This window comes from Oncorhynchus masou, chromosome 10 (genome assembly GCF_036934945.1).
Source record: "Oncorhynchus masou masou isolate Uvic2021 chromosome 10, UVic_Omas_1.1, whole genome shotgun sequence".
NCBI lineage: Eukaryota > Metazoa > Chordata > Actinopteri > Salmoniformes > Salmonidae > Oncorhynchus > Oncorhynchus masou.
The window spans coordinates 25,279,007-25,299,271 of record NC_088221.1 but is presented as its reverse complement, the minus strand read 5'-3'; the positions used below and the strand labels follow the sequence as shown (position 1 = coordinate 25,299,271).

Below are 20,265 nucleotides of genomic sequence, written 5' to 3'. Positions count from 1 at the left end.
TTTTGGCCCGCAAATGTCACGCTTCTGAATCCTTCAACCTATATCCCTCTCTTCTACCCCCTTCAATCCATAGCGATTAAGATCCACTCTGTAGATTGAGCATATGCAACGTTTACCGTGAATCCAGTCTCTGCGAAAGTGAAAACATTGCCTTTAAATTTCAATCGCTATGGATTGAATCTAACCCTAACCCTTTCTGTTACCCCTCTCTACTAATTTGGGTACAACCATACCTTCATGCCTGTGTTATATTCTACCCAGGCTACTGTGATTCCTCTCTGTAATCTATGCTTCTTTAGCCTTTGCCCCACACAGCTCTACCTGCTGTGACTGGGTTTGATTTGGTCTGTTGTCCCTCGAAACCAACTCTTCACACTCATAAACATGTCAACACACAAATATGTCTCCTCCTCTCACCTACACACACATGCTACATGCACACAATAGCAATCTTACCCACCCCCTCACCCAACACACACATGCATTCAAAATACAATCACCTCCCTCCATAAACTCTGCCCCTCATACACATACCCCCCCCCCCTCCCCCCAAACACACACCTATATCCCAACCAGACTGTTACACCGATACCTGGTTTCTCAACCTTAATTACCATTTTAATTAGCACAGCTGTGAGAAGGACTAATCTGACAGCATGTGGCTGAGGGCACAGGATCATAATCCCATCACTGCTTTTTTTTATTCCCTCACAGTTCTGCATGTCGCTGATGACAAGCTAGTCTAATTACTATTGTAAGGGGTCGGGGAGAAGGGCAGGTGGAAGTGGAGGGGGAAATGGGAAGGAGGAAGATAATGGGTGCAGGGGGAGTGGAGGGGGGCAAAACAATAACAGTTTTAATGCTAGAGGATGCTAAGATAACTCTTCTCATTTGTTCATATTGCTACTGGGGTTGTGTTCAATGGACAGAAGTCATAGAACAACACTTACTGAAGGATACTAGCAGAGAGGGAACAGAGGAACATGAGTGGCTAAGACACAAAGGACATTCTGGGAGAGGGATTTGATTTGATGTAATGAAGAAACCCTGTCATTGAACAAGCCCTAAAACTAATTGAGTCATCTGGTGTCTGAGAAGACTAGTGATGCTCCTTCATTCTGCCATTCAGATGAGAGAGAAAAAAAACTCCACAGTCGTTTGTGTAGAAATATAGAGGAGAGGAAAGAGAGAGAAGACAGAGACATTAGCTTTCTTAAATAGTGTTATTCTTTATTGCATGTGTCTATAAAGAATCAATACAGTCCAAAGCCATGGTAACTACACTAGGTTTAAATGATCATCTCTTAGTCGAACCACAATAAGCCACAAGATATTAAGTATTTACAATGGAAGACACAGCAAGTTAAGCTAGTTTGTCATGTTATCTTATCCTTTAGATGCTAAATTAAAACCCAACGGGAACGTTATATCCAAATGCAAAACACACACTGCTCAAATCACCAATAGGCTCCAAAAGCTAAAACAAACAAAAAACATTCCAATAGAAATTGGCAGAATTTTTTTACAAAGAGGCCAAACAATTATATGTTTTGAGGTTTAACAAAGATTATTAACATAGTATTTATAAATGTGGTACCTCTCTGTAAAGAAATGTAAATATTGCATATGCCATTCGTGAATTGTACCTAAGTAGCAAGAATTAACTTTTAATTAATAATTTCTCTTAAAATCTATCTTGGCATTACAGCATTAGAAAATGTCCTTGTCGTGGCATTCATTTCACAAGACCATCCTGTAATAATAGTTTCAAAAAATCAAGTCCAAACTTTGTTGCTTGGCGTATATAACAATAGTTAGTGCTTTCATTTCCAAGAATTCACTCCAAACACATATATACAGTACAACATAAGTTATCACATTTAACTTAAAATATCTCCAAAGCTAAAGGTTCAGCTTGCACTCACTTGTAATTCTCTGTATTTGTACATTATTTACAGTATATAGGCAAACGTTGAGTACCAACAAACTCAAAGTAAGTGACACTGCTTTTCGAATCTGTTCTTGTTGTTGTCTCATTCTGCATGAAGTTGTTGTAGTAGTTGTTTTTATTAGTATTGGTGTGGTATTTCTCCTTGCTGTCACGGTGGTTACATTCCCCAAGAGGAGAACATGGAATATATTACATTCAAAAGTGTCTTGTGTTTACAATCTAGGGAGTTTGTAAGTGCAAGACCGTGCAGCGTCAGCTCTGGTGTCTCCTCACTCAGTGTCAGATCCCAAAGCAGCAGCGATTGCTTCAATCATGTCAAAACCTCCCTGAACAGCCAGGTGTGTGTATGTGTCTGCCCACCCGCCCAATGACAGCTCACCTATGTGCCAAATAGCCTATCACAGCTTACCAGAGGCTCAGTGCTGAGGCATCATGTGAGAAAACAGGTCACAGGTGGGTTGTTGTGAGTAAACAAGGTAAAAGGTTAAAGTATATAAAGGTACCTTCCACTTTGTCTCTATAATGGTGTTTTAGTCACTAAAGACCCTCAGAAGCCCAGGTTAAACTGGGATGTGTGTGTGACGATGGTGTGCATGTCCTACCTCCTTCTCTTCTCTGTATTTGCATTGTGTGTGTGGAATAATGCCTAAGAGATTCTTCTCCTAACCTTTGTATGCAATGATACATATATTACTATGACATTAATATATAGTACCTATATGTGAACAAACTGTAATAATCTCAGGAATCTATGACAGCAGAGGGAAAGAGGAAAGATTTTTTCCTCTCCGGCTGCTCAGACAAAAATTCCATCTCCATGGCAATCGGTTTAAGTCTTCGATTTTCTGCGTGTTTATAGGTCCAAACTAAATGTCTGTCAGTAACAGTGGACAGTAGATAAGTAAGGCTTTGGATTGGTGTTCATAAAATCATTCACCTCTGAAAATAAATAAATATATCTCTGTATGCACTGAGTGTAGGAAACATTACGAACACCTCCCTAATATTGAGTTGCACCCCCCTTTGCCATCAGAACAGCCTCAAATCGTCGGGGCATGGACTCTACAAGGTGTCAAAAGCATTTCACAGGGATGCAAGCCCATGTTGACTCCAATGCGTCCAACAGTTGGGTCAAGTTGGCTGGATGTCCTTTGGGTGGTGGACCATTCTTGATACACACGGGAAACTGTTGAGCGTGAAAAACCCAGCAGCGTTGCAGTTCTTGACACACTCAAACCAGTGCGCCTGGCACCTACCACAATACCCCATTCAAAGGCACTTAAATATTTTGTTTAGCCCATTCACCCTCAATGGCACACATACACAATCCATGTCTCAATTGAAGTGGCTTAACAAGTGACATCAATAAGGGATCATAGCTTTCACCTGGATTCAACTGGTCAGTTTATGTCATGGAAAGAGCAGGTGTTCCTAATGTTTTGTACACTTCTGGTGTGTAAATAAGTACTAACCTGGTTTGCTCTGAGGTAGGCTTTTAAGCAACTGTTAACTTAGTACATTGTTATATACTGAATATGTTCGTAAAATGCCAACTCTCTTTCGTACAAATTTAGTGTACACATCCACACAAACACATATACACAACAAAGTGCACACATATAAATAAATAAATATGTGATGTGTACGTATATATAACATGTGTGAGTGGGAGTGTGTGGAATATCTCCAGGTTTGGTTCACAGGTTATTAAAGTGAGGGTAACTGGCCCTGTCAGCCAAAGCCAAACGAAAACCAGTGGAATAATAATAATATTTATAATAATTATTTTGCAGAAGTAACTTTGTATGTACATAGATAATCATCAATGAGTACAGTCCTTTAATTTGTAGTTGTTCAGAGAGCAGCAGCGACGGACCCTTAATATTTGGGTGCCGAATGTGGGAGGATAGGAAGCTTGGAAGGGGGGGTGTCCACATTGCCATGACGATGGTGGTCCCGTTGACCCCTGGGGAGGGGATGGTGGAGGTTAAAGGTTGTCTACTGCAGCACATGGTCCAGCTGTCTGCATGGCGACTTCGTCACTAGGCTGCAGCTTTATCCCTCATTCACAGCCAGGCGAACAAGAGAGAGGGAGCGAGGAGCAGGGGGTGTAAGAGGGGGCGGTGCCATCAGTGTTCAGTCTGATTGGAGAGAAAGAGAAACAGAGAGGGGAGGGATTTGGTTAAATAGGTTGCCGTATGTATCTACTAGCAAATTACACATACAGGTATAGGAATGCAATACATTTTCTGTCCCACTACGCTCTCGCTATCTTTTCCTTTGAAAATGATGTGTGTGTGCATGAGTGTGTTGTTGTTTTGTGTGTGTGTCAGTTAGTGCTTGTATGGGTCTGTGTTTGTCGTCATTGGAGACTGTACTCCGTCAGCTGCATAGTGCTAAATGCCACGGTTTTCCCCCTGCCGCAAAAGCACCTGCTCCCAGCTGACAAATACATGCACGCACACACACACACACACACACACACACACACACACACACACACACACACACACACACACAATTCCCCCTTGCTGAAGAAGACTTATTCCATACTTGGTAACAGAGTGGGGATACACCGTTTGACCTTTCTCTCCTGTGGCTCCCATTCCAACCTCATAAATCACTCGCACATACACATTATGTTCTTCTATCTTCATGGGAACCTAAAATACATTTCTAACCCTAACTTCTAACCCCTCACCCAAACCCTAATTCTAACCACAACTCTAATTGTAACCGTAAACCTAACCCCTTAGTGTAAAATAACCTTTGTCCTCATGGGGACGTGGGAAATGTCCCCACGAGGGTGAATTTTCCTTGTTTTACTATCCTTGCGGGGACTTTTGGTTATTTTAGGTCCCCACAAGGATATAAGAACCAACCCAGAGCTAAGAATACAGAACTCACAGAAGCACATACAGATGTAGGATCTTGAATTTGAGCCAGTGATTACAGGAGGAAAATAATCCTGCAGCAATAGGAAATGTGATTAAAACAAACACCCACTGACAAACATGTACGTATACACAGTGTTTTTCTGGCCTTGTGTAAGCTCTCTCTCTCTCTCTCTCTCACCCTTGCTCCTGTGTACTTGTTTGTGCGGTGTGATTTGCATGCAGTGCTCACATGGCAGCGGAAGTCTCAGCTAACAGCACATAGCAATGCCTCACTCACTCACTCACTCCTCCCTTTTCAAGCAGAGAACAAGAGGTGTTTTCACAGAGCTCGATGTGATCGCCACTCTCTTAAACAAACCCCCAATTCAGAACCCCCAGTGTTACAACACACACACACACACACACGGCATAACACCAGAACTTGAAACCAAAAGGTCAGCCCAAAACACTAAAATACTGGTACTTTTCCAGTCTACTGATCCTCTATACCCACCGACTAGGAGAAAGAGAGGAATCTGGTAAATACAAGTGCACTGCTTATACCCAAAACTTCAGTCACAGAGGAGGAGCAGTACATCGTATACTATAGTATATAGAGGAGTGATTCACACACACACACACACACACACACACACACACACACACACACACACACACACACACACACACACACACACACACACACGAGGCTGATTAGCGTCTCCATTAACCTGCTAAGCACATTAGAGGGGCTGACCCACTTCCACAGACATCCTGTCTCACCATGTGCTGTGCTCTGTCTGAGACAGTAAACCAGGAAGCAGGAACTAGCCTGGTACTGGGAACCAAACCTCATAGCTGTCCAACCTTACCAAAATACAGTATATATGTTTTATTATTATTTTCGGTAAATCGTTTTCAGTGTAAACTTAAATGACTAAAACCATATATAGAGTTTGTAGACACAAACCTCTTTTTGCTTTGTCATGATGGAGTATTGTGTGTAGATTGATGGAGGGGTCTAAATACAAAACCTAGCCATAACACTACACCTAATAACACACACTACCCACATGAAAAAATACTATACAATATACTATGGTATAAATACTATAGTATTAACTGTAGTGTTTTGAGGGCCTTTACTGTATTCACAGTAGTATACTGTATAATTTATAGTTCAACTATAGGATGAATCAATTCAAATTGTATTGGTCACGTACCGATATTTAGCAGATGTGTAGCGAAATGCTTGTGTTCCTAGCTCCAACAGTGCAGTAGTACCTAACAATTCACAACAATACACACTAATCTAAAAGTAAAGAGAAGGGAATTAAGAAATATATAAACATTAGGACAAGCAATGTCGGAATTGCATTGACTAAAATACAGTAGAATACATATGAGTAAAGCAGTATTTAAACATTATCAAAGTGACTAGTGTTCCATTATTAAAGTGACCAGTGATTCCATGTTTATGTACATAGGGCAGCAGCCTCTAAGGTGCAAGGTTGGGTACCTTGCGGTAGCTGGCTAGTGATGGCTATTTAACAGGGATGGCCTTGAGATAGAAGCAGTTTTTCAGTCTCTCGGTCCCAGCTTTGATGCACCTATTCTGACCTCGCCTTCTGGATGATAGCGGGATGAACAACCCGTGGCTTGGGTTGTTTATGTCCTTGATTATCTTTTTGGCCTTCCTGTGACATTGGGTGCTGTAGTGTTCCCCCGGTGTTGTGAGGGTCTTAGGGGCCAAGCCACATTTCTTCAGCCTCCTGAGGATTAAGAGGCGCTATGCATCTTCTTTACCACACTTTATGTGTGGGTGCACCATTTCAGATTGTCAGTGATGTGTACACTGAGGAACTTGAAGCTTTTCACCTTCTCCACTGCGGTCCCGTCAATGTGGATAGGGGCGTGCTCCCTCTGCTGTCTCCTGAAGTCCATGATCAGCTCCTTCGTTCTGTTGACGTTGAGGGAGAGATTATTACTCCTGGCACCACTCCACCAGGGCCTTCACCTCCTCCTTCGCCGCCTACTGTTGTGTTGTTTGCGAAACTTTATGATTGAGTTGGAGGCATGTGTGTGGCCACGCAGTCATGGGTGAACAGGGAGTACAGGAGGGGTCTAAGCACGCACCCTTGTGGGGCCCCTGTGTTGAGGATCAGCGTAGTGGAGGTGTTGTTTCATGCCTTCACCACCCAAGGGCGGCCCGCCAGGAAGTCCAGGACCCAGTTGCACAACACGGGGTTCAGACCCAGGAACCCCAAGCTTATTAATGAGGAGCTTGGTGGGTACTATAGTGTTGAAGGCTGAGCTATAGTCAAAGAACAGCATTCTTACTTAGGTATTCTTCTTGTCCAGATGGGATAGGGCAGTGCGCAGTGCGATGGTGATTGCATTGTCTGTGGATCTATTGGGGCGGTATGCAAATTGAAGTGGGTCTAGGGTGTCAGGTAAGGTGGACGTTATATGATCCTTAACTAGCCTCTCAATGCACTTCAAGATGATATAAGTGAGTGCTACAGGGTGATGATCAGTTAGTTCAGTTACATTTGCTTTCTTGAGTACAGGAACAATGGTGGACATCTTGAAACAAGTGGGGACAGCAGAATGGCATAGCGAGACATTGAATATGTCCATAAACTCTCCAGCCAGCTGGTCTGCACATGTTCTGAGGACGCGGCTACGGATGCCATCTGGGCCGGCAGACTTGCAAGGGTTAACATGCTTAAATGTCTTACTCACGTCGGCAAAACAATCTTGAAGCATGTATTCTGATTGGTCAGACCAGCATTGAATAGACCTTAGCAGGGGTACTTCCTGTTTGAGTTTCTGACTTAAGGGAGGAGCAGAATGGAGTCGTGATCTGATTGGCCAAAGGGAGGGCAGGGTAGGGCCCTATAGCCATCCCGGAAGGGAGAGTAACAATGGTCAAGAGTTTTTGAAGCGTGAGTACTACAGTCAATGTGTTGATTTCAAAACTTCTTCTGTTTTCTATATCATGTAGGGAACAAAATATATGGTCTATTCTTGGCATGTGGGTTTCACAATTATTGGTGGCACAAATTGCGATATTTGGGAGGGTAATGGGCAGGATATATGCAAATTAAATACTGTATTTACTATAGTTAAAAAAGTGTAATGTTTTTGTGGACTGTAGTGTGTTTGCAGATATTACTGTAATATTTACTACAGTTTTTTTCTCGGATAATACAGTATTCTATAGTATTCTACAACATTATATCGTAACTACTACACATGATCGAGGGATACTACAGTGTGAAGTAGAGTATTCTACAATATACTACAGTTTACAATATAACTCTACAATAAGTACTGTAGAATTCTATAGTAAACTGTAATCATTTTTCATGTGGGTACCCATAACAACACAGCTGATAAAATGCCTTCTCACTTCTGTGTTCAAACTAGAAATTAAAACAACTGCTGTGAATTTCTCTCACCCTCACTCTCCCTGTCCCACACACACCACTCTGAGTGGTCAATTGTGTTGTATGTGTGGGACGGGAAGAGGGGGGCAAAGTTCACAGTAGTAGTTTGAATTTCACAGGGCCAATTACACCAAGGCCCAGTCACTTTCCCTGAGGGGTCAGGGAAAGGAGGAAAGGGTCTGAAAACCAGAGTAACACAATCAACCTGACACACAGACATGAGAATGTGGTGAGGCCATGCGTGTGTGCCAGCAGGGCGGTTCAGACCTGTTGGTTGCAGACACAGGGGTATGAGGGAGTGGGGATGAGGGAAGGTTGCCGGGAATCAGAGTTGAATCATCTCAAGACACACAGGCCAGGTCTCTAAACACACATCTCTGGTTACCAATCACACACTCCTGCCCAGCTATCACAATCTCCTTTTATCAGTAGAGACTCAACCAGCCCTGCTGAGTGCAATGTGTCAGCTGAGAAAGACAACCTCTCCTAACATAGCTAATCTTACACACGCTGATCACAGAGGGAGAGAGATAGAGAGCGAGGGGGAGAGGGAGGGATAAATGAACCCGTTACTCTGTAACCCTCCCCCTTGCAGCCATGCCACACAGACCCTGCTACCCATCCCTGGAAGGTACCCCTACCCCGTCCCACACGTACACACTGCTCTCTACATGAGTTATGTATGTCTCACTGGCTATATTTAGACCTGCATCACTCAGGCCAGGAACACTCTACCACACACACAGTACTGTACTGCTAGTACAGTAGTTTAAAGTACAGTAAACATGTGCTTATGTGCTTACTAGTTGATGTATATGGTTCTCCTCGCAGTAGTTGATTTATATGGTTCTCCTAGCAATAGTTGATTTATATGGTTCTCCTAGCAGTAGTTGATTTATATGGTTCTCCTAGCAGTAGTTGATTTATATGGTTCTCCTAGCAGTAGTTGATTTATATGGTTCTCCTTGCAGTAGTTGATGTATATGCTTCTACTAGCAGTAGCATAGCTCAGACATAACAGGCCTGTAGCTCTCCTAACAGGACTTACCCCAATGTAGCCATTCTGCCACTTCTGAAGAGGGAGGGGGGGACATGGGGAGATGTAATATCATCAGCCATCGCTCTCCCTTCTCCGCTCTCCTTCTCTCTCTTCTCAGCAAGTCAAGAGCCCACAGGACAAACAAACAACAACCAAACACCAAACAAACAACAACAACATCCACGTTGTTTACATTGCTAACATGGCCAGCTCCTCCTCCTATCTAGGCCACCCACACACAGACACATCCACAAGCTTCCAGGAAGGACACACACGTTTAACACATTCATAACAAACACATTATACATTCATAACACACACACAAAGACAGCTAATCACACAACAAGTGGTGTATGTAGGGAGGAGAGGGAGGTAGTGGTGTGTGTAGGGAGGGGAGGGGGTAGTGGTGTATGTGTATGTAGGGGGGTAGTGGTGTATGTGTATGTAGGTGGGTAGTGGTGTATGTAGGGAGGGGAGGGGGTAGTGGTGTATGTAGGGAGGGGGTAGTGGTGTATGTAGGGGGGTAGTGGTGTCTGTGTATGTGGGGGGGTAGTGGTGTATGTAGGGAGGGGAGGTAGATTTTTGGTTTCGGCACAGGGTTGTGTTAAAAAATCATGTGAAATGTGAACATTTCAATTTTTGAGAGAGGATGAGGGAGGGAAAAAGAGTGAACTAAAGAAAGAAGGATAAGGAATGGGTGAGGAGATCACGTAAAAACCGCTTGGCATCGTCCAAATAGGCCTAAATTACTCAACGAGATCAGACAATAACCATCACTACCATTACAGCCATTACATTTCCTCTGATTGTATAAAGTCATTATCGCAATAGCATATTACATTAGTCACACACACATCTGTCCAACCGCCAAGTGCTTCTCTGTGCACGGGGAGAAAAGCGTTCATTTAAAATCATGTCACATGCTGGGCAATGATATTCAGTCACGGCACAAGCCCTCAAAGAGAGCCCAGCACCCATTTCTATTCTATTATTACAAATCGCACGTGTTTATATTTCTTTTTCAATTGAAATTTTACCTCGTGCCAAGGAGAAGGCCCCCCCACCCGTTCACACACGCACGTGTTCTGGGACACAGATTAAACTTCATCACAAATGGCCAAGGTAATCCAACAACACACTAATCTAGCCATTTGTACGACCATGTCTCAGAGCACTACTCGCACCCACACACATGCAGTTGACATCTGACTGACTGGCAAACATAAACATACGCATTGTTCTGCGGAGAGGAGAGGACATGAGAGCTGTGTTATGATGTAACTGTAGTAGTTGGCTGAGGGACTGAAGCCTGTATCTGAGAAGTCAGGACATGAGCACAATGAGGCTTAATTGATCCTAACTTCAACTCACCTCACTGTTTGGGAAAAACACCTCAGTGTGTGTGCTCTCCGTTCCCCTAACTCAAAACAAGCTGCTCAACAATGTCTAATCCTGAACAGAATGTAATCCTCCTTAACTCCCAGCTAAATGGAGGGAACATTGACAGAGTTTTTATCTACCCATGGAACATCCCGCCCTAGTTTACTCAAAGGTACTGTAACGGACAGGGAGGGAGGGAGGAAGGGAGGGTGAGGTGAAAGATGGGTGAAAGAGAGAGACAGGGGAGGGAGGGAGGGAGGGAGGGAGGGGGAGGGAGGGAGGGAGGGAGGGAGGGAGGGAGGGAGGGAGGGAGGGAGGGAGGGAGGGAGGGAGGGAGGGAGGGAGGGAGGGAGGGAGGGAGGGAGGAGGGAGGGAGGGAGGGAGGGGTGAAAGACGGGTGAAAGAGAGAGACAGGGGGGAGGGAGGGAGGACAGGTGAGGACAAAATATATATATTTTTAAATATGCCGTTACATCTAGGTTTATTATAGGACTGCTCTATAATTAACCACACACAGCAGCTGACAATTCAATCAGACTTTTCAGCACTGCTATGCTATCCTCTAAAATCACACCACCTCAGTAAAGTTAATTTAGTTAACTAATTTAGTTCAAATTAATGAAAGCCATTATTCTATTCAAAGTCCATAAAACAGAAGGCAATTCAAGGAATTCCTGTAATGGGGCTGATTAACTATCTGATGAGCTACTTGTTTAATTAGTCATTAAACAAACCTCTGTGGTCTGTCCTTAAAGCCAATCAGTGGCACTCAGCTGGAACTAGGCACTATAGACAGAAGGCTCTCTGGAAGGAGAGAGAGAGGAGGGCAGAGACCAACTGACTGGGAGGCCAGATCACATGATTTACCGAAAAGAGAAACTAATGCTAGAAAAAGTGAGGGAGATAAAGAAAGAGAGAGAGGGAGTGAGTGAGTGAAAGAGGGAGAGAGAGAGAGTAGGATACGGGATAGAGTGATATTTGGCTTTTTGCCCCACCCCCCCATCCCAACCCCCTCTCTCGCCACCATCTCTCTCTCTCTCTGTCCGTCTCTCCTCCTCTCTCTCTCTCTCTGTTGTTGTGGCAGATGGTGCTGGTCATTAGCGTATTGTCACTCCCTCTGAAGGGCCAGATAACCAGTGCTTGGAGGCGCAGGTGCAAGACCCCGGCCATCACCATCTGCTAACACACACGGGCATACTCACAAACACACACTGAGGTAGAGAGGGAAGGAAAAGGGGTAAGAGGGTTTGGTCAGGGCTCCTAAATAAAAACATGAAGAGAGTGAGTCAGTCAACTCCCCCGTCTCTCTCTGTCTGTACCAAACACCTGACTAACCCCGGCCAGACAAGAGAGAGAGAGAGAGCTCTGGTAAACAAGGGGAAGACAATAGGAATGGAGAGAGGCAGGAGAGAGGGATGATAAAGAGCTTCAGAGAAAAACAGAGAATGTCAGGTGACAAAAGAGAGGTAGAAGATAGACAGAGAGATAAAGATTAGAGAGAAAGTCAGACAGAGAGAACGAGACAGTAGGGGAGATAAATAGCTAAATACTGAATAGTGTGCATGTTTCTTCTGTTTGCTGATATCTGGTGTTTCTCAGGCAAAATGCTAATCCCAACAGCCTTTGCACACCCAAGGGCAGTTCAAAGGTCACACTTCTGATGGGGGCATAGCGAGGGGTGGGGGTGGGCCGTGTTGAAATTTAAACAGCCTCCAACCCACTCAGTGACCCCTCACCCCGTCCTCTGTCAGTGAGTGTATGCATTTTCACAAACCAAAACAACAACACTGGCAAAAACGCTATCGACCGACCATCAGCTCAATGAGCCAATAAACTAATACATCTCAAACCCTGATCCCTCATTCACAAAAACACAAGGCCAGATACACACAGCAGCTGTCACACTAACACACGCGTGCACACACACGTTTAGAACAGGATGTCAGGCCCATATCCTTGGTGTGTAGGTAAAGAGCTTTGAAGGCTTTATCTCTAATATAATGTTTTTGTCCAAAGTGCAGCAGGCACACACACACAATAAAAAAGGTCATTTCAGCCTCAGATGATTTGCATTTCAAATCTAGCCACTCGAAAATGAATGTGAGCATGTGGAATGTAGACTGTCTCGCCTTGTGATGGTGAGGGGAGAATGTGGAAAAGCCGGTCATTTCTTAGTAAACACACACATACACAGTGAGACCTGTGGCTGAAGTCTAAGCCTCCCTGTGGGGTGGGTGTTTATGATTAGAGTGTTAGTGAGTAGCTGGCTGTCCTGACAGCATTCCTGATCAGGGCAGAGTATTGGGCCATTCCGGAAACACAGCTAACTGTTCTTTCTCCGGCTGATCTTTTGTTTTTCAGGAATCCCGTAAATAACCAGGCAAGCCAGCCACGGCCAACTTTTACCGGATCAACACCCTTTCTTTCTATCTTTCTCCCCCTCCTTCGTTCTTTAGCCTCTCCCTCCCTCTACCTACTGGCTCCCTGTGGTCTGTTTTATCATGATTTTGAAAAACAAACTAACGTCACTCCATTACTCCTCCTCCCATCTCCTCTCCTTCCATAGCCTAGGGCCATGTCTTTCTTCCTGCTCAACTTATTTAGTAGAAAAAACACATTAGTGCGGAAATGCCTGCCCTACCTAGAAAACAACTCAGCAGACATACTCATGCTCAAATGCACATTCAGAGACAACCCAACAGAAATACCTTATTGAACATATTTTTTTTAAATACACTGGCATAATACAACTACACACACACCCTTGATTTAGTATGTTTGGCCAATAAGTGTGAAGACTTTTAGTCCTCTCGAGAGCAAGTTCAGTGTGTGTGTCTCTGTGTCTCTCTCTGTGTGTGTGTGTGTGTGTGTGTGTGTGTGTGTGTGTGTGTGTGTGTGTGTGTGTGTGTGTGTGTGTGTGTGTGTGTGTGTGTGTGTGTGTGTGTGTGTGTGTGTGTGTGTGTGTGTGTGTGTGTGTGTGTGTGTGTACACTATGGTCTGTTTTGTAAAGTTCCTCACAGTAAAAAAAAGAAAAGCATCTCCAGTAGGTTAGAAAAACAAGTGAGCATTCACCTCTCCCAGCAACCTTTGCACAATGCCTGCATTCCTGCCCTGAAGCCCAGTACCTGATAACTGATAAACAACTGACTCACTTGTTTTTCTGGGGGACCCAGTGCACAGACTGCACCCAGCCCTACAGTATACAGCCAGAGAGGGAGACAGAGGAGAGAGAAAAGGAGGAAGAGTGAAAGAGGAGGAGGAGAGAGAGAGAGCTCCCTTCACCAGTGCATTGCAGATCACTATGTCAGTGGGGAGCTTCAACAACAACAACATTGTGTAACCACTACCTATAGGCCTACAAGTCATTCATATTTCACCATCAATGTGCAAACCTATTATACAATGGGTACAGATCTATGGTAACTTATGACATAGCGCTTAAAAGGTATATAAATTGTTATTTGATTTTGTACAACAAGATACTGATGCTGCAGTAGACATATGCATGCATAGATTTACCAGAACGAGGTGAAAGGTCATGTTTTGGTGTCCCCAACTCTCTATCTCATACGGGGACACATCAATATTTACACATTACATTCTTGGGGTTGAAGTGTGATTTGTCATTTTGAACAGAAATGAGTTTCCTTTCCACTATATTTGCTGTATCCTAAACTCTCAGAGCACATATGGCCTAACTGTGTTATAGAAATAAGAAAAACCCTGGTCCATACCCACTGGACACAGATAACAATTCAGTGACGTGGAACAACGTTGATTCAACCAGTGTGTGACCAGTGGGTTGGCTATTCCTAACGGATTGTTCTAGCATGCGGAGGAAAAATCTTCTGCATCATTGAACCCCTTGGGATGTTTTCTCGTACATTTGTACTAGCGTAGTCTAGTACAAAGATAATAACTACGTAACAGGGAATGCTGCTGGGTGGGACTCGAGGGCACACATTGATCCAGAATAGAAACGACTTCAATTACTTACTTCACAACACCATGCATATTTCCCACAGTCTTGGGCTAACTGATGTACTGTATGGGTGTGACGGGCTACTCCTAATCCAATCCAAATACCACAGTTTACAACCACTTATTATACTGCTTGCCAGGGCTGGAACATTTACTGTACATTTATCATGGTGCTTCAACTTGCCCTGTCCTGTTTCATCGCATCCACCATCCACATGTTTGATAAATCACGTTTAGAGAAGGAAATAATATCTCAAGTCTATGGTCTAGTTCAGAAATGTCAAGCATACGTCGGGATCCAGCCCGCGAGGGGGGCCAGTCTGGCCCGCGGGTGGTTTGAGTAAACATCTACATCGAACAAAAATGTATAATAATGAAAACAACATTGTGGGGGGGGGGGGGGGGGGACAAGCTCAATATACTTTAAGTTGACTAAAACCAAATCGAAACTGTGTAGAAATTATACAGTTTCTTGACTGTCCAGCTCACTAATAATCACTGTGCATTCAATGGACCTGCATTCATCCAGTTTCTTGACTGTCCAGCTCGCCAATAGTCACTCGACAGTCAGGGAGCATCGGAAATTCCAAAAATGATGGTTATAAGACAAATGTTTGTTATTTTTGAGGGCAATGAAATATAACACATTTTTAGTGCAGCCCTCCAGACCTCGTTGAAGACCGAATGTGGCCCAGGGGCTAAATTTGCTTGATATCCCTGGTCGAATTAGTCGTCACACTATAAGCACCAATGCATTTGTTTAAACGGACTTGCAATAACAAACATATGAACACTAAACAGCTTGAAAAACATGGTTGTTTTTCCATATTCATATTTTCCTTGAATATACAGCACATAAAACTGTCACATAAAAAGTAGGCTAATATGGGCGCGCTTAATCATTATAAGACTGCATTGCTTCCGTAAACATATATATTGTTTCTCTCTCTCTCATGACTAGGTTGCTCAAAACAATCATGCCGTCTCGCCACCTAATTACAAAGGGCGTGTAAAAAACAAAATTACATTAAATATAGGATGCGTCAACGGTATATCAAATACCAAGTATACAGCTTAGATAAACAGCGCCTTTGTAACCACTGCGCAAGTCTGTTTGTTTTTTCCACTTGGGTAAAGTGACAGGGAGCTGCTAGCCCTAGAGCCGGGCAGCAGAGCTCAATTTCACTGCCTGTCGATACATTAGTGTGTACAGTAAGCCACAGTGTAGTGAGTTGGCTGGCTACAGTGGGTTGGTTGAGTTCAGACTATGAGGGATAGAAACCCGTGGTCTGCGTGCCGAGCTATCGCATAATGATAATCACGCGCGCACATAGGCAGCTGCTGTCCGTGCCACATAGGCAGTCTAAATTCTCTGGCATTATTAGAATGTTGGCTTCAGTTTGACACAGGGAACACACAACGTCTCCTTAGGACACGACAAACTTGGAGTGCACTGCTGCTTAGCAACGGGTAGATATGCCAAATAAATGGGTTGCTATCACTAAAGCGATATCTTTACTCAAGCACTGACACACACTGACTGTTTGAATGAACACCTGGATGAATGAATGGGCTCATGATAAGCATGCAAACACACACGCCACACAGAGTCGGTGCTGGCTCACCTTTCACTGCTGTTGCAGTTTCCTTGAAGCCCATGGTGGCATAGGGGCTGGTGTTAAAACCGTTCATGCCCCCCTTGCATCCACACGCTGCCTTGAACCTCAGCAGTCCCTCACTGCCCCCCAGAGTGCTGCAACCCCCCAGGCTCCCTTCCATCAGGTTTAAGGCAATGTAGTTAAGTCCATTCTGGTAGCCCGCCGACGTCTCCCGGCACATGGGGCTGTTGCTGTTCCCGTACTCTTCATCTGAACACTCCGAGCTCCGGACCGGCCTCGACACGTTCTCCACCGATGCCGAGCTGTGCCGCTTGTTGGCATCGGGGGCGAACGACGGGCACACTGGCGTTACCATGGTGGTGGAGGAGAAGGTCTCTGAGCTGTGGCGCCTGCGCCCCTGGGGGTCGGCCCGGATCACCTTTGCCCCCCTGTCTGGGTTGATGGAGAGGGACGGACACCCAAGAAAGAAGGTCTCGACAGGAACCGGGGGGGACCCCACTGTACCCTCTCCCCTCAGGGTGAGTCTCTGGACACAGGCAGACGGGCTCGTGGGCAGGGGGGTGGTGGCATCGGAGGGGCACAGGGTGGCAGGGAGAGGGGCAGAGGGAGGGGGGTTGGTTGGACTGAAGGTCATCTCAGTGTAGTCGTCTTTTACATCACCAACCAGGTATACAGGGCTTGCAAGCTTTTGGAGAGGATATTCCACAACGATTATCTTCTCCTGTTCCTCACTCTCCCTCTGCTCTTCTCTGGGAGGCTGGCTGGGACACAAGGGAAGTGCAGGACTCAGCTCCAGGCACCCTATTGAAGAAGGGGAATCGCCATGTTTGGGAGAGTGCGATCTGACGTCAATGTTGACGTAATCGGAGAGTGGCGGGGAACTCCTCATCAGCCCGTCCACCGAGCCCAGTGATGAACGAGAGCGCTCAGTCATGGCGGAGATGGGCGGGTAGCGTGTAGTGTTGCCAAAGTCGATGTTGATGTACTCCCCGGGACTCCTGGGCTCAGAGGGGAGGGGGTGTTCGATCATACAGGGCAGCATCCTTAGAGAGTCCAGGGCCAGCCGGGTAGGCCGGCTCACCCTCATCTTGTGGACCAGACCCCCCTCCTGAGTGACCGTGCCGGCTCTGAGGGGTGAGGGGGCTGAGGAGAGAGTGGAGGTGGGGGGTGTCGCGGAGCAGACAGGTGAGATGGGACAGTAGTTGGACTCTTCCTCTATTCTCTTCTTCTGTAGACTCATCACCACGTACTGGTCTGTGTCTGTAACTCCCTTCCTCTGGGGCTGGGCTTTGAGAGAGCGGGGCAGGGAACTGATGGAGTAAGGCTGTCTGTGGTGAGGGTGAAGCTGGGGGGTAGTGTCTGTGAGGATGTAATCTGGGGGGTGAGGGAGACCACGGGGTCCACAGGGGACATGTTGAGGTACTCCCCGTTGGTGAGCTTCCCGTCAGAGCTGTCCACAGACATCTTGGCCCCACAGAACATTCTCATGTAGCCGCTGTCCTCCAGAGACACGCTTCCAGGGGAGTCGGTATGGGAGCAGAGCCCAGCTGGAGAAGGGTGAGAGCGGGGGTTGATGATCTGCTTGGGGGCCGACACACACATGGGGCTCATGGGCATATAAGCATCACCTTTGACCCACCCTGTTTGAGCGGCAATGCCCGGAGTCATGGGCATGTAGCCACAGTCACCTAGGTGACTGTTGGAGCCTATCTGGACATCGCCATAGTCCTCAGGATAGGTAACTTTCGGGGAGGCGGTGTGAGAGCTGCGACCCGATTGGCCGCTACTGGTATAGGTGGCCCTCATAAGCGTGTACTCATCCAACGAGGTGGAGGAGACCTGGGGAGGCGCCCTGTGCTGGGGCGGGGTGGTAAGGGAGTATGTGCGTTTCCGGTATGCCTTGTCCAGCTCAGGTAACCGGCGGAAACCGTTCTGGTTCTGCCTCTCCATCACCATGTAGCCATGCAAGTCGCTGCTATCCCGGGAGGGGGGTGTGTCTGCCCTTAGGGACTCTGGAGTGTTACTGCTGCGAGTGAGGTACAGGGCTGCAGGACTGGAGCCATACTCATCACAGGAGATGAAGCCACCATCACTGGGTGAGCCAGAGACAGATGCATTGCAGCTGGAGGGGCGAGGAGCACTGCTTTCAGAGCAAGAGGACAGGCTGACAGGGCTGGGGGTGGCTGTGGGTGGGGAGTGGGACAGAGGCATGGACATGGACTTACTGTGCTGGAGGGAAGAGGATTCAAATGTCCGGCAGTGCTGGGCTGTGATGGTGTTTGAGCTCCCTAATAGGGTCCGGTGAATATCAGGGCTGAGGGGACTCCCGTTCACAGGCAAGGTGCGCGCCATGGTGCCATCTCCCTCACTGGCAGTGCGTATCCGACAGGAGGTGAATTTACTCATGGGGGACTTTTTGGCCATGCTGTCAGTGCGCGACCGTCGCTGGAGCCCGGTCTGGCTTGGGGGAAGGTTGTTGTGGTGCCGCCGGGTAGGCACGGAAATGGGGTTAGTGCCCGATGACTGGCTCTTGCTGCGCGGCCGGAACTCTGACAGCTCCTTCATGGCTTTCATCGCCTCCAGAATAGTCTCGTGGATGTTTTGCGCCACAACGGAGTCGTCAGCCTGCATCCACAGCTCGCCGGGTCCTGTGGCTGCTGACCGGCCGACTTCGATGAAGAAAAAGCTCTCCGAGTGCCCGCATCTCCTAATGTTCATCAGCTGTAAACTGACGGACGCAACATCCGAGTTGAGCTTCACAAAGCTGATAGTCCGGCTGGATAAGCACAGCCTGTACACCCCGGTAAGATTCCGGCTCTGTCCCAGCCCTTTGGATTTTAGGTTAACTTGCCATACCTCCTTATACACAGCCGTTACCGGCGTAATCATCCCGTAGTTCCCCTCATCAAACCCCACCAGCGAGGACGCGGAATTGGATGCGGAGCCGTCTGAGTATACTTTCCCCTCGCTCATTAAATCAGTTAAGACTCTGTACCAATTCTCCTGCTCCTGTTCATTCTCTGCTGCCACAGCAAAATATTCGTCCTTGGTATAGAGGGCGATAAGGTGTTTGTGTTTGGAGTCCGCTCTCTTGTTGATATTGAGGCAGCAGTCCAGCGGAATAACTCTCTTTGCCGCCGACTTGTTTTTCCATTTCTTCTCGCTCTCGTAGTACTCCAGCCGGGCAGGGAAGCCCTCGCTCGGCTCCTTCAGAACGAAAAATCGCTTGTGTCCGTGCTTCTGCTTCTTAAGATATCCACATTTCTTAATTTTGTTGTTGTTAATATTAGCGTTGGATAACAAGTGTCCTCCAGTATTTGGTGGATTTGCCATTCTATCGTTTTTTTAAACAACTCACTTTCCTTAACCTGTTGTTATATCCTCACTTATCGAAGGCTGGAGAGATCAACTGTAGTTTATAGTCCGTATCTCTCCAAGGCTCTGTTTCACTCCAGGCGCCGGTTGTGCGTCCGGCGTATGTAACAGTTTAACAGTAAATAACCCATATCGCTAAGTTACCGAAGTGAAGAGAGAAACAACGTGTGACGTTCTACACGTCAAGCTTCAGTTACAAAAAAAGAGAAGGGCAGGGACAAATACACACACTGACACTGGGGCGGTGCAAGCCGACGGGGCGTACCTGCAAATCCGCCTATTTGATGAGATCATGGGCTCATTGGTGGACAGGGCTGAATGATAGTGAAAGACTCAGTCAGATGGGAGAGAAAGCCCTCCCACTCTCTCTCTCTCTCTCTCTCTCTCTCTCTCTCTCTCTCTCTCTCTCTCTCTCTCTCTCTCTCTCTCTCTCTCTCTCTCACACACACACACACACACACTCCTGCCCTCTTCCGACTCACCCTGGGTACGGTTGGAACTGTCAACCCGCTCATCTGTCTATGATACATTTATGCATGACTTCATACGTATATACTCTTCTCCCAGGGCAATTTATCAACGTATTCATTAA

At 46.2% G+C, this 20,265-nt stretch overlaps 1 protein-coding gene across 1 annotated transcript; it reads right to left on the bottom strand.

The window, feature by feature from the left end:
• Window positions 1-1,209: 1,209 nt before the first annotated feature.
• On the bottom strand, window positions 1,210-19,885 carry LOC135547405 (insulin receptor substrate 2-like). Its single transcript, XM_064976409.1, is given in 3 exon segments — window positions 1,210-4,092; window positions 16,305-17,675; window positions 17,678-19,885. Coding segments are annotated over 3 exon segments (3,330 nt in total). The 5' UTR covers window positions 19,632-19,885; the 3' UTR covers window positions 1,210-4,087.
• Between the last annotated feature and the right edge of the window lie 380 nt (window positions 19,886-20,265).